This window comes from Sceloporus occidentalis, unplaced genomic scaffold (genome assembly GCF_023333645.1).
Source record: "Sceloporus occidentalis isolate IW3139 unplaced genomic scaffold, rSceOcc1.0.p SCAF_70, whole genome shotgun sequence".
In the NCBI taxonomy this organism is placed as follows: domain Eukaryota; kingdom Metazoa; phylum Chordata; class Lepidosauria; order Squamata; family Phrynosomatidae; genus Sceloporus; species Sceloporus occidentalis.
In genome coordinates this window covers 1,877,854-1,892,548 of record NW_028317050.1, presented here as the reverse complement: position 1 = coordinate 1,892,548, position 14,695 = coordinate 1,877,854, and the positions used below count along the sequence as shown (strand labels likewise).

At 37.9% G+C, this 14,695-nt stretch overlaps 1 protein-coding gene across 1 annotated transcript; it reads left to right on the top strand.

Annotated features, from left to right (window-relative positions):
- Nucleotides 1–8,487, top strand: LOC149286332 (sulfotransferase 2B1-like). The gene is made up of 6 exons (XM_089494268.1): nucleotides 1–136; nucleotides 238–446; nucleotides 2,351–2,477; nucleotides 5,200–5,294; nucleotides 6,470–6,650; nucleotides 8,372–8,487. The coding sequence occupies exons 1-6, from the start codon at nucleotides 1–3 to the stop codon at nucleotides 8,485–8,487; spliced, it is 864 nt and encodes a 287-aa protein (XP_089350394.1).
- The last annotated feature ends 6,208 nt before the right edge of the window (nucleotides 8,488–14,695 follow it).

Below are 14,695 nucleotides of genomic sequence, written 5' to 3'. Positions count from 1 at the left end.
ATGTCATTTGACTATTTCCTATATAAAGGAGTGAGATTTTCTCCAGGCTCATACTCAGATGAGGTTCTCAGCTTTGCAGAAAATGAATTTCAGGTCTTAGATGACGATGTGTACATTGTCACCTATCCTAAATCTGGTATGGTATTCCTTGTAAATTGTCTGACATGTTCATATCTTCCAAGTGTCCCCTCTATAAGAGAAAATATTTAAATAAATGCACGCTTTTGTCTTGCATAGGAACTAACTGGATGATAGAGATTTTAAGTCTTCTCAAGCAAGGAGGAGACCACTCATGGTGCAGGAATGTACCAATCTGGCTTAGGTCTCCATGGTATGAAACTAAAGAAGGCCAATCACAAATCAAAGATGTGACTTCTCCTAGGGTACTTACATCCCATCTACCATTCCACATTTTCGCAAAGTCATTTTTTACTTCAAAAGCTAAAGTAAGTACTTACCAGTGATCAAATGACAAATATTTGACTGCATGCAGTATTATGGTTGCAGTGTAGTACTAGGTTCTGAAGAAAGTAAGCATTGTACCATATGCATAGTGATCATGTATGGAAATTTAAGTAACTATATGGTAACTGTGGAAAACTGTTACTGTAACCATAGTAATACAGTTATAAATGAATTCTCTGGGGTATCCATACCCAGGGACGGCAAAAACATTTAAGGGACAAATCCTGAAATGATGATTTTAACCAGTATTTAACCTACAGGGAAATTCCTATGAATCCTTGTTGTTTTGCTTCTACTAAACAAACACATTGACTCTTTCTGTTACAGCCGTGATTAACAATATAATTACTCGGTATTACCCAACTTTACATTATTGTAGCTATCACTGTATTTTATGCAAAAGGAGCAAACTATTTTTTTTTCTCATGGGACTTCCCCTTTAACAAACCCCTTAAAGCTAGATCAATGGTTGATAAATCAATGCAACACTTAGATGACATATTTTGGCCCAACATCATTTCCTTAAATGCAAGAAAGAGGTATATGCCCAGGCTTCCATAAGAAACATTCCAAAACATTACACTCCAGGTGAAATAATTTATTGAAGGTAAAAAGTTAATCAAAAACAATATCACCCATGTCAAAAAGTAATTGCCCACCTAGACCTATTTGCTGGTTGTGCCATCCTTGGTGGTAATAACTGCAAATCAAATTTTTGCGATAACTGACAATAAGTCTTCTACATTGATGTGGATGAACTTTGTCCCACTCTTCTTGGCAAAATTTTTTCTAATTTAGCCACACTGGAGGGTTCTGGAGCATGAACTGCCTTTTTAAGGACATGCCACAGCATTTCAATCAGATTCAAGTCAGGAATTTGATTAGGCCACTCATTTTCTTCATTTTGTTTCTTTTGAGCCAGAGTTGGACTTGCTTGTGTGTTTTGGATTATCGTCCTGCTGCATAACCCGACTGCACTTGAACTTTATTTCACAAACTGATGGCCAGACATTCTCTTCCAGGATTTTCTGGTAGAGAGCAGAATTCATGGTTCCATCGATTATGGCAAGTCACCCAGGTCTATACATGAAATCATCATTATGATTTTGTGTTTACTCTGGTTTACTCAAGTATGCAAAAAAAGAAGAAATCGAGAAGGGGCAAATCATTTTTCATTGCCCTGTATTTACAACTGTATAATAATGTAATAAATATGATTCATATGTTGAATATTGTTATATGTTATATGTAAAGCAAATATTACACAAGTTTGCAGAAAAATAGACTCGCTATTATTTTTTTTATTATTATTGTTTATGCACAATTATATTCCACAGTCTTGTACAATGAGTAAACGGGACATCTCAGGTAGCTGCATTTTTGTGGTAGACTACTTCTGTCCTAGTCACCCAGAGTTATCTTCTGTCTCATGGAAGTATATTTACAAAACAACTATATTAATCAGGACTTGGCTAGGATTGTCAAACTGCTCAGTTTATCCTCATCCATGCATTTTTGCAAAATGCAATCTTTAAATCTTATCCTGAGTCAAAAAATTATCCTTTACGTTTTCCAGAATGTCTGCTCTCTTTTACTTTCAAATATTATAGTCATCCTTTCAAAGATTAAAGTCATGTTTCCTTGAGATTGGGTTTGGATATCATCCAGATGCCATATATATCCAGTGAATATCATTGTTCAGGACTAGGCAGTAGCTACCACACAGCTGTGACATCAGTGTTGTACTGGACCTCTGACCCTGCCCAGGGTCAGGAGTGCTTAAATAACCTTTTTTTCCTGAATAATGTTGAATACAAATAATGACATAAAATAGCATGTATAACCACCACCCTTCTAATTTAACCTGATTGTGTTAATATTTCAGATCATCTATGTAATGAGAAACCCAAAAGATATTCTTGTATCTTTGTACCATTTTGCCAAAATACTCTGCCTGTACAAGGATCCTAGGAACTTTCAAGAATTCATTGAAGATTTTTTACAAGGAAATGGTGAGTTCTTAAAACAAACTTTGAAACAATTTAACAAAAGAAATCTGAACAACATAGCAATTCTAAATATGTTCTCCCTTAGAAAGAAATAACTTTTCCTTTTGGTCTTTCTAAAATTCAACATTTTGGGGGAGCCTTTTCTAGTCAGACAGGCCCACCGGTAAACTAGGGATTTTCCAGTGGGCCTGCCAAGCGTCACTGGGGCAGCACTGCTGTCTATGCAGCTTAACAAGGGCCTGCAGCTTACCACTTTAGTGCTGGCACACTATACGATGAAACGCTCTCATCTTGCCCAGGGAAAGCCAGGCAGCCGTCCGGCCCTGGACCAGAGAAGTCTGCAGGTGAGGTAAGCGGGTGCTAGAAGGTGAATGAGTAATTGAGTAAATAAGTGAATGAATTAATGAATGAATGTATAAGTGTTTAGGGGCAGAGATGGCACATGCAGGCTGTTTAGGAGCAAAGGTGGTACAGGCAGGCTAGTTAAAGGGCAGAGAGGCACAGGCATACTATTTAGGGGCAGTGGTGACACAGACAAGCTGTAAAGGGGGTAGAGGTAGCACAAGCAGGCTTTTTAAGGGGAAGATGTGGAACAGGTAGGCTGCTTAGGGGCAGAGATGGCACAGGCAGGTTGTTAAGGCACAGTGGTGACACAGGCAAGCTGCATAAGGGGCAGAGGTGACACAAGCAGGCTGCTTAGGGGCAGATATAGCACAGGTAGGTAGGCTGTTTAGGGGCAGAGATGTACAGGCAGGCTATTTGGGGTCACAGACAAACTGAGGGCAAACTTGGCACAGACAAGCGGTTTGGGGCACTGAAAAGGTACTTGAGATGGCACAGGCATGATGTTTGGGGGACAGATGGCACAGGCAAGCTGTTTGGGAGCAAAGGTACAATTTTTCTCACTGGGGCCCTGTGGTTTCTACTTACACCCCTTATGTCACATGCAGGCACATGAGCTTGGCCCCAAGCAGCTTATCAGTGCCATCATAACCCCAAACAGCCGGTTTGTGCCATCTTTGCCCTACCTTGTCAGCCCCCAAACAGCTTATCTGTGCCATCTTTGCCCACAGCTGATCTGTGCCATCATTGCCCCTTGCCCCCTACATACACTCACAGATATGTAAACACAGTTACACAAATTACACACTTACGTATACTCACTAACACACACATACACATTCATTCTAGACATCCATGCTCACATACATACTTATATACCTACACACATACATAAATGCCTGCTCACGCTTACCTCTCACCTTTCCAGCAGCTTTCACACTGCTTACACACTGTGTTTCAACATGGGTCATGTGACATAACGTGACCCAATACATTCCTGTCTCCCTGTGCCAGTTCAGAATAGTTTAGAAAGGGCCCTTCCTTAATAGTTATAAACCAGTACAAGGAGACAGGAACAAGTGGTTGCAGGATCTAGCGGCAAGGGGCCCGCCGGAGCTGCGACCCCTGTCGTTACGGCACTGGGTAAGACCTTTATATTGAGCTCTGCTCCTCATATTCTCAAAAAAAGAGATAACATACCGGTATATAAAAGAATAATTTACATAATCTTTAAGTGTCTCTTGTTTTAGCAGTGATGTAAATTACCATTGTTTATTAACTTTCTTTTAGAGAGTTTTAATTTCACTTGTTCATTTATTTATCCACTTATCTTTACGTGATCCGATTTACACAAATCTACACAGATACTCTAAAGCACGCATTAGTTATTTAATTGTAAATGTATTTAAATATTGATTTTAGATCTGATAATAAAGCTTATGAATAAGCCCTTATGTGTATGGCTCTGTGGTAAGACTATTACTAATACAGCAAAGTATATGAAATTAATTTAACGGGACTTAGTGCTGAGTGCCACTTACCTTTGTTGCCTATATATATACATTTTGTTGGAGGGTCTGAATCCGGCCCCTGGTTCCCAGATGTCTGATTATTTATCTCGAGGAGTGGGTGACTTACTAGAAGTAAAGATGCCTGGCTTGTATGAGTTTTCTGATATAAATCTACATTAGCTACTACTTCTTTCTTCAGTCCCCCATTCCCTTGCTTAAAATCTACTTTATCCCTATAACTATTTAACTATTTATAGAAGCATAGCATTTAACAGCATTTACCTTGGTCTTGCCTTAGATTCATGATAGCTTTATGCCTATCCCATGTACGATTCAATTGCCTCACTGTATTAGCATCTACTACTTTTGCTGGGAGGCTTTTCCATTTATTTACCACCCCCCAGTAATCTACCACACTCGAGTGTGCATTTTTCAACAAGCTACCACTTCTAAAACATACCTCCTTCCCTCATACCTTACAATTCTGTTAAAATAGACATTACAAAAAAAACAAACTCCCACCCAGCGGGTGGAGGCCGGCATTCATGAAGTTAAAGGGGCCGCCGTGCATGCACCGCGCCCGCCCAATGGCCGTGCCTCAGCTCTTCGTCCCACCCCTTTTAAGACGTGGGACAAAGTGCAGAGGCACGGCCATTGGGCAGCGCGGTGCGTGCACGCCAGCCCATTTAACTTCATTAGCCGCCTGTGGCCGAAGAAGGCCCACGGACTGACCGGACCACCGGGAAATTTCCCAGTATCCCGGTGGGCCAGTCCGGCCCTGGTCATCATGTGATGAGCTGCAGGGGAGCCATGAGGTATCTCCTAGTTTACATATAAAAAATAGTAAAACATATTTTGTTGCATTATTCCAGTTTTGTATGGCTCTTGGTTTGATCATATCAAAGGATGGATGCAAATGAAAGACAACAGCAACTTTTTTACTATCACATACGAGGAACTGCAGCAGGTAACATGAAGAAATCATTAAAGAGAAAATTTGTTTACTTTTGTTTTTTTAAAATGTCCATATACAGTGAATATTTTATTTCTGCTTATATTTTAAATTATAGTTAGAATTTTTAATATTTTATTGCGATCACATACTTTTATGTGCAAATTGGCATTGAAACAAATTAAAACTTTGCAATATCATCTTATGGAATTTATAATGAACCTAGCGTTTAACAGGTCAAGATAACCCATAATCCATATGCTTCTTACTCATTTTATATGCATTCTACATGCACCATATTGTAAACTGCTGGAAATTTTTCTGCATTATTATTAAAACATATAATGTATCAGATCTAGAAAAGATTCACTGAGATTTCTTTACAAACAAAATAAAATATAGTTATGCCAATATGAAAATGTCTAATGCTGAGGCAAGCTCACAAAGTTGCATAACATGCCACTTTTTTATTTCTTACCAATGGTTATATGGACTCTTCCATTTACATGCCTCATATTTTAGACACAGCATCAGAGCACAGCATGGAGCTGCAAGTGCTGTTTTAATAATTGGGTTTAGTCAGACATCTTCCCCTGCGAAAAGTCATTTTAGGGAGGCGGCTTCACCTGCCGCTGCACCCCCCAGCCCCCAAACATGTATGAACAGGCTCTGGAGTGGTACCTGTGCCCTGCTCCTCCTCAGGGTGGGAGACAGGCTCTGGAGAAACCGGGAGAGTTAGTGACACAGGTCGCGTTCTGGTCCATCTTGTGCTAACTAACCTATACATTTTCTCGGTAGGCAGGCCTAACCCCTTACTATATTTCCTCCTCTCTTCATATTCACTTACCTTGCTAAAGTGGTATGGTGGGAGCACAAGGGCTCTGTCTAACTGTTCCGTCTGAACACAGGCACCTGTGACGGATCAGTGAGACAGAGGCCTCACTTTCCCCTAGTCATGGCTGCCACGAGGTGGGAGCCCCTCTCTCTACTTTACTCCCTAATGCCTCAGTGCTACGCACCACCTTGGCGTGGCCCTTATTTCTTAAGAAGCAAGCGCATGCAGGAGTGACCACCTGAAGCACAGCTTGCCTAGGGTGTGGGAATACCTAGGACCGGCCCTGTGTGTAACCGTGTGTTAGGACCACTCTTGGAATGTAATTTCTAAAAATGATTTCATTGACTTTTCCTAGGATCTCAGAGGCAGCGTAGAACACATTTGTAAGTTCCTGGGAAAGGAGTATGATGATGCACTTATTGACGCAGTAGTGAAACATTCTTCTTTTCAAGTAATGAAAGAAAACAAAATGTCAAACTACAGTATCATGCCACAGAACTTCATGGACCACACAAAAGGAACATTTATGCGCAAAGGTATTAAATATACTTTATCGCCATACAAAATAAATGTGCTTTTCACTTTAACAAAACTTAAATTGCACTATGTCTGTTAAGCAAATAAGCCTATAAACAGAAGTCTATAAATCTCCTAGAGGAGAATATCTTCCCAAAGATGAACTGACTGAACCAACATTAACTTTTTATATACAAAAGAAAAACAGCAACATAATTATAGGTCAAGGGACCAAATTATAGTTCTGTCAGTCAAAGATGGAGGTACTATAGTGCCTCGTCCATGGTGCTCAAACCATGACAAATTATTATTAAATATACAGATTCATCTCTTAAGAATGAAGTAAGTAAGGATATAAGTATTTCCTTTCTTTCGGTACCATAATTTCCCCACATTTAGGTTATCAACACAAATTAAATATATTTGTGAGCATGTAACATAATACTAAATAGGAATAAAAAAAGTCCAAGCTTTTATCATTATCACCATAAGAAAAGTACATGTTATTATATAATATATATATATATTTCTTTTTTTGTATCTGCTTCCCATCTGCTCATCTTCTTCAGCCGTTTTCTGGTCTCCTCTGATCTCTGAGAGTGGGGGTTAGTATGTGGGAATGTGTCCTTCTGCAGAAAGAAAAAAAGACAGGAAAAAACCTTGATTGTTTGTAGAGGTAAATGTATGCACAGCTTTGCCCACAGGCACCAAAGCGGTTAATTGTCATTTGCATATTAATTATGCTCCCCCAGAGATTTTTACTTAAATTTAATTTAATAAAATCTTAGTTAATGTAAGAAATGTTTTTTATACTGAGGGGATAGTGAAATTGTGATACTGTATCCCAGCAGCAGAAGCCTGACCTCCACAGAATCCTTAATTTATTGTAGTCTTAGTCTTAATCTTTAGTTATGTGGAGCAACCTCCCAGCAGAAGAAGCTTGTGGTCCACCGAACCCCTAAGATTTATATTTTTATTTAATGTAATAAAGTCTTACTAAATGTAAGGACAATTTACTTTACTAAGGGTGTAGTGGATATGTGGAACAATATCCAGTGCAGTGGCACTAAGTAAAAAAGTAGCATATGCTGCAGCAAAGTTAAAACTCTTATGACTTGTATATAAGAAGAACAAAAGATATATTTACTATCCCATTTCCTGTGTTTTTAAGCAGTTTATATCATAAACCTTAAAAGGCAGAGAGGCTCTGATATGTAGGAATGAGACAGAGAAACTGGGCATGGATGCGTATAGTAAGGACAATTACTGGGAAATGTTTTTCAAAAAAAGTGAGAATAAGAAGGTAATGGGCACTGAAAATGATAAGCTGAAATAAAGAAGTTATGAGATTGTAAGAAGGACCAAGGGGGAGATGTTACGTTTACACTGAGGATAGAATATATAGCGTGCTATACAATCCCTGACTAGCACAGTAAAATTGTCCCTGAGAGCAGTAGCCAAAAATAAATGTTGTACATATGACTACTGGAGTATGTGGCTTTCTCCTGGATAAGCCAGGTGCGTGGAATGGCAAGGTTGAAATGCTGTTGTTCACAAGCCCACTGAGCATTGGACCTGTGTGTCCAATGGTCAGTTCAGGCCTGCTAATATGTGACCGAAATAGTACAAGCATGGTTATTACATGAGAAATTAGAATACTGGTACATGGTGAATTAAGTGACATTATTACTATATCCAAGCTATTGTTGCCTTTATTAATGTAATTTGCATTGTGTTTCAGGTGTTATTGGAGACTGGAAGAACCATTTTACCGTTGCCCAAAGTGAACACTTTGACAGTGTTTATGAAAAGAAGATGAAAGATCTCAATATGATTTTTTTCTGGGAAGAAACTTGACAAATATATTTCACATATTTCAGAATTTTACATGAAACAAATAAACATAGTCTTCCTTCAGTATTTCCAATATTACAATACATTTTCTCCCACCACTACAGCAAACACAAAGATGGATAAGTACCTAACTGGCCTAGGCTAATTAAAAAATTATTAAGTAGAAAATTATTAAAATGGCTAGACTATATAGGCCAATCAATATTTTCTATCTATTTATCTATGTAAAGTCCAAAATTAACAATTGCACTCCAAATGCCAAGTTTCTGCCCGGTGCCAAATAGCTGCAGCAGTAAATATAAAGTCCAAAAATAGTTACCGGCACTCCAGGGACTTTCCAAATAACCACACAAACAACTTCGGTTTTCAAGACTTGAAAACCGAAGTTGTTTGTGTGGTTATTTGGAAAGTCCCTGGAGTGCCGGTAACTATTTTTGGACTTTATATTTATCTATGTATTTATGCACACAGGTCAAGCTATAACACTATCTCCAGCTCAATACACTCACAAAGCACTGACTGTTCTCTCTCCCTATCTAAGAGGAGACTATCTGAATACCCCCTCTTCTCTCTACTGCTGCTTCATGAGAGTGTGCCAGAGAAGCTGCAGCTCTGTCATTTCATTCTGATTGGGAAACAGCCCTATTTTACTGAGCACATCAAAAGTGAGTTTATTAGAAGGGTAACTTTAACAAATCTTTACTGACTTTGTGTTAATTTAAATGTATCAGTGTTTACTTAGATCAGTGATACATAGAAAATTGTCACCATCGGCCCATGTGAGTTGCAGGAGGTAGTACAGGCTTTTTTTGTCCGAAAAGGTACATTGTAAAATGTGGCAATGATCTGGGCTCATTTAGATGTTAGGTTGTAAGCATGCCTCGGACTTATACATACCCCCTCCCTAGCCCCATTTTTAACCTATTGTATGGCACATATCCTGTGGCGAAATACCGTATCCTATTTTAAAGGAGGAATATATCACATTATTTGTGAATCTAGGGCTGTATACCACCAGATTCTTTAACCCCTTAAGGACCAGCTGTTTTTATTTTTGTACCCTTAGTGACCAAGGCTGCACCTTGCAAATGTGACCTTTTAGCCCCCAAACATCCTGACAAACCTATGCATGGGTGGTATCATACTACTCAAGAGATGTTGTTTGACAGCAACATATATATATACCAGGTGCTGTAAGTTCAGACCTAACAAATCTATGACAAAGACTGGTAGTAAAATGTGTGCATAGAAAGAGTTAAAATACCAGCCAGCATTTGAAATGCCCTGAGGTGTCTAGTTTTAAAAAATATATGATCTGAGGGAATAAATTGAATTGGCCAGTTTCAAATATGTTCCAGTTAACACATGGGGGCAAGATGACAGATGTCAAAATTATAAATTTAAAAAGGCATACCTCCCAAATGTCGCCTTTTAGCCCCCAACAACCCAAGAAATCAATGTATGAGTGGTATCACTGTACTTAAGAGAAAATGCTGAACATGTATTGGGGTACTGTTTGACAGCAACATGTGTTGATACCACAAAGCTTGACAACGGCTGGTAATAGAATTAGTGCAAGGAAAGAGTTAAAATATAAGCATTTGAAATACCCTGGAGTGTGTAGTTTTCTAATTGTTTGATGGGGGTAAAAACCACAAAAAAAACCCACATAAAAACATTGGGTATTTGTAAAGTTAAGAAAAATAGTAGGTTAACTTTAAATGTGAGAGAAGAAATTTACAGCTAAACAAGACAAATGTTAAAAAAGCCATTATCACAAAAAGTAAACATTATTATACATAATGTACACTGTCATGACACTTACACATTTATCCTCTAGCCTGTTTAATCTTTACTATTGCATTTCTATATCTCACATACATACATCTGATTGATATCTATATATCTATTTCTATTCTCTTTTTAATCTCTTATTGGTGCTTGTGCATTTAAGGAGCCCAACAGTTGGTGTTTGTTCTGTAGTTTTTACTCTGGAATGTGTATCAGTCAGACTTATTGCCAGTGAGGTTTATCTTCTCTGGCCTCTTGTTGTACCTGGCCAAGCATTATTAATGATGATAATGTGATGTATGGATTTAATATACATGTAAAAGTTGCATTTCTGTTTACTTTGAAGGCATCTGAACCAGATACTAGAAACCACGTGGCTGGGTACAAAAGTTGGGTGCTCACATACACTTATATATAGACATCAATACAAACTCCCTTATACATAAGCATTCACGCTTACATTAATGCTTACATTAATGCTCATTGCTCACATACATACCCCCACTAACACCCCTTACCCTTACAATGTGTGAGCATCCTCGGTTTCACTGGGGGGTCACATGATGTAATGTGACCTCAATGGGTTCCTGTCTCTCCATGCCGGTCCAGGTCATAAAGGCCCTTTCTAGACATCTTTGAACCATCACGAAGAGACAGAAACAAGTGGTCGCAGCGGGCCCGTCACAGTTGCGACCCCTTTGGGTGCCGAGAGGTTTGCTTTGATCAGCTAAGACAAGCAGTCATTTTAAATTGGAGATTCTGAGTTGTAAGCATGTACACAGGTTGAGCAGTTAGCTCTTGTTACTTATTACTTATTTTTTCCATTACCCTGGATTTTAGGTGGCTCATTAAATCACGCCAAATCTTTCATACAATTTGAGGAGTCTGTATGTTATACACATTATTAAAATTAGTCATTTTGTTATGCCCCCATTAATGATGCTAAAAACAACAAACACTATTGTAGCCCAATGGGTTTATATTTATTCTATATGTAAGAGTACAATACGTATCCACTTTAAAATCGGTGACTTAATTATATGAGCAAAAACAAATTAGGTGCCGATTACTAGTTATTTTTATAGCAAATAATGTTTAGAATCTTCAATGACACTTTTGTATTGAACTGTCATGTATGATTATTGAAATCATTGATATTTTGGTCACTAAGCAGTATCAACAGATAAAAAAAATGTATGTTAAGGGCCATCCTGTTAACAATGCAAAGGTTGTGGAATGGAATCACCGAAAATAACTTACAACACAATTTCTTATCTCGTTAAACTCAGTTGATCCTTGTGTGCTCTGAAAAAAAATACCTGATACCGAAGTGGACTTGTTACCTAAAAGTACAATAATCACTAAAGCTAGAAAGCTGTGTTAAACAGTTCAGCACCTTTTTTAATAATATACCGGTACGGTACTTATTTGCTGTCTGTCTCCACTGTAAAATTACCACGGTGGCATGTTGTGATAGATTTGACAGAAACAGATTCTGAGTGATACTTACATGGTTATGACAGTAATAGCCATGACCTAATTTTTGTCCATAGAGTTAGGGTACGACCAAACATACTTTTTATCATATATTGTATGTACATATTGGTCATTTCAGCAGCACCCCAGAATATGAATGTATATTTTAAGGTAGCAAATCTTCACTCATGTGCATGTGATATTTGCTTTTCTACTTACTTTTATTTTCTATGCTTAAGTCTACTGCGCCAAACCATCATTATCTCATGTTTTTGCTCTTTTGCGGAATGTATATACAGTGAGTAAATCCAAGAAATATCAGTATGCAGATTCCATTTTTTGGTCTTCTAACAGGGACCTGAACATTATTAAGGGCTTTCTTTTTTTAACAAAATGGTCAGCGTCCTTGACAATAAAATACAAAAAATATTATGAAATGGCACCAAATGGCTAAGCAAATAAACACGGCAAGCCAAAGTTGAGGCCTAAGGTGGGACTGTTGACTTTTCACAGCGGTTTTTCTGTTTGAGCGCCCAGCGGCACCCTAGAGGGACATTTGGAACACTCAGGAGGAGGAAACTCATGCCTAGAGAAGTAGAGAAACAGTTATGCGTAAGTTTGTTTATTCTTATTTTATATTTTATATTTGTTTCTTGGCTCAAATGGCACTAGGCAAGTAGACAATATAATTTTGCCTACTAATTTTTGACTACCTGGCAACTGCGTTATGTGCAAATCATATTCCCAAAAGTCGTGGTGCCAAGGTGTACGCATATACACCTGTTGCTATGTTGCTAGCGATGAAACGTCATATGCCCTGGACACATATATTATAAACAAAGATCTTCTAATCACTCCAGTGGTGAGGGTAGGGGAGAGAGGGGATCGGGGTGATCTCTTCGGCTGATATAATCCATCTGATTGAGTGTTCTCATTACTTTATGTATATAACCTTATGTGTCAATAAAATTGAGACAAATATCTGATATATGCCTCTCTGCTGTTTGCTTATTTACCAATTTTATTCAAAATAAAAAAAAACAATTTTTTTTAAAAAAGGTCAGTTTGTGCAGAGAAAAGCATTTATTCCACAATATTATACTATACCCAAGAAAAAACTTTTTGTTCATACCATCTAAAAATTATGGTTTTGGCAATATTATAATATAAACCCAGACTTTAATTATTTCTGTTCTGACTTTGTCAAACTGGGTCAGAGAAGTATATAAAAATACATATTAAAATCACCTCGAGTTTATTTCCATTTTTACTCCAGAAGTACCCTTAATTATAAAATGACAAATCTGGATTTGAACCTAGCAAGCAAAAAAAATACAGAAAACACAACAAAGATAACCCTCTAACCTTTACCCCAGTGGCTATCACTCGGATTCACTTAATCTGTCCTCTTGCATCATAGAGTGATTTTTCTACTGTATGTCATTGGATCACACAGCCTTAACTCCCAAATAAATTCAAATAGTCACGGTGTTCCTGATAGTTTAGTACAGCAGTTTCCTGTAATACGGGATAGATCTACACGTCAAGTTTGTACAACATTCATATATCCTTTACTTTCTTCTTTAAAAGAATACCAATAAAACGTTGCTTCAAGGTAAGTCTATTTCAGTTTGTTTATGGGCCACTTGTAATTATAATTCCAGGGCTAAGTCTAATGCATTCAATATAGCATTCATTTCATGTTTCAAAAGCAAGGATAGTATATTTTAATTGGTGTGACTAAACTGGGGGACAATTATAAAGTGTTTAAATGTTAAATTACCGTATGTTGAAAATATGCACTACTATCTAAATGAGGTTAGTGTGTCCAACAGCTGAACCAATGTGATGTAGCCAGCAGCGTGCGTAAGTTTTGCTTATGTTGCTTTTGATATCTCTTTATTATTACATGACACTACATTACATATTACAAAATATTACATTTATTTTGCAGCTAATATATCTATGAACCGACACCGATATGTTTCCAACAATAACATACTTGCATTTATGTAACAAACTTTGGGATGAAAGTTAAAATATATGTTTGCATAAGAAACCATTCTATGAAAGTGTTTCAATAATGTGGTAATAAATAAATCCATATTCAGCATAGCAGTAGCTCTGTGCCTTATTTTTATGCTATAATCCATATGTCTGCATGTATGTAGTATGACTCCTCTTAAAGAGGAAAGCTACATGTTCCCTATTAACTCCTATTATCCAAAGGACCAAGATATGTGTTGTAATTTTTACTATTTGTAAAAGCACGATTGCCCTTTCCCATACTTGATGAAGTGGAAGTGGTTAGGGGCACTTTTTTAGAATTAGGCTTTTAATTTGCTTTTATTATTATTATTTGTTTGTTTTTAATACTGTTCCCAGTGCAGGCCCAATATTCCTTTGAGGATCTCTCATACATTTTCTGTACCTGTGATGTTGGGGTGACACTGGGCTCATTATCTCTTATTTGCCTTATGTATTTTTTTTAAAGCTATTCCCCCCCCCCCTCTCCTTCTACTGATATGTTTGTGCTGATTGCAATGTGATCAGCAAGCAGGGCTCTATAGTCAGCAAGGGGAGCTGCGGGTGTCAGCAGTGATTCATTTATTGCGTGATTCCTTGAATGATAGTGTATCTTCTGCTGACAGGCAAGAGTTCAGGCGGTCTCCCATGTAGCAGCAGGGAGATGTCCTTGCCGCTGGAAAAAAAACAGGACTTACCTGTAGGTCCTAATGCACTTCTTGCCACAGGCTTTAAGGAGACTCAACAGGTTAAACATGGTGGCTTCCTCTGAAGAGAAGAGAAAGCTATAGATCTGACATGTACCAACCAGCAGATTTTCTAAAATTAAAAGTAAAACTAAAGATAAAGTCTGATCATGCCTTTAGGTAGTGATCGGCTCATGGACCAGGCAGCCTAATATGATACAGATGCTGTGTGA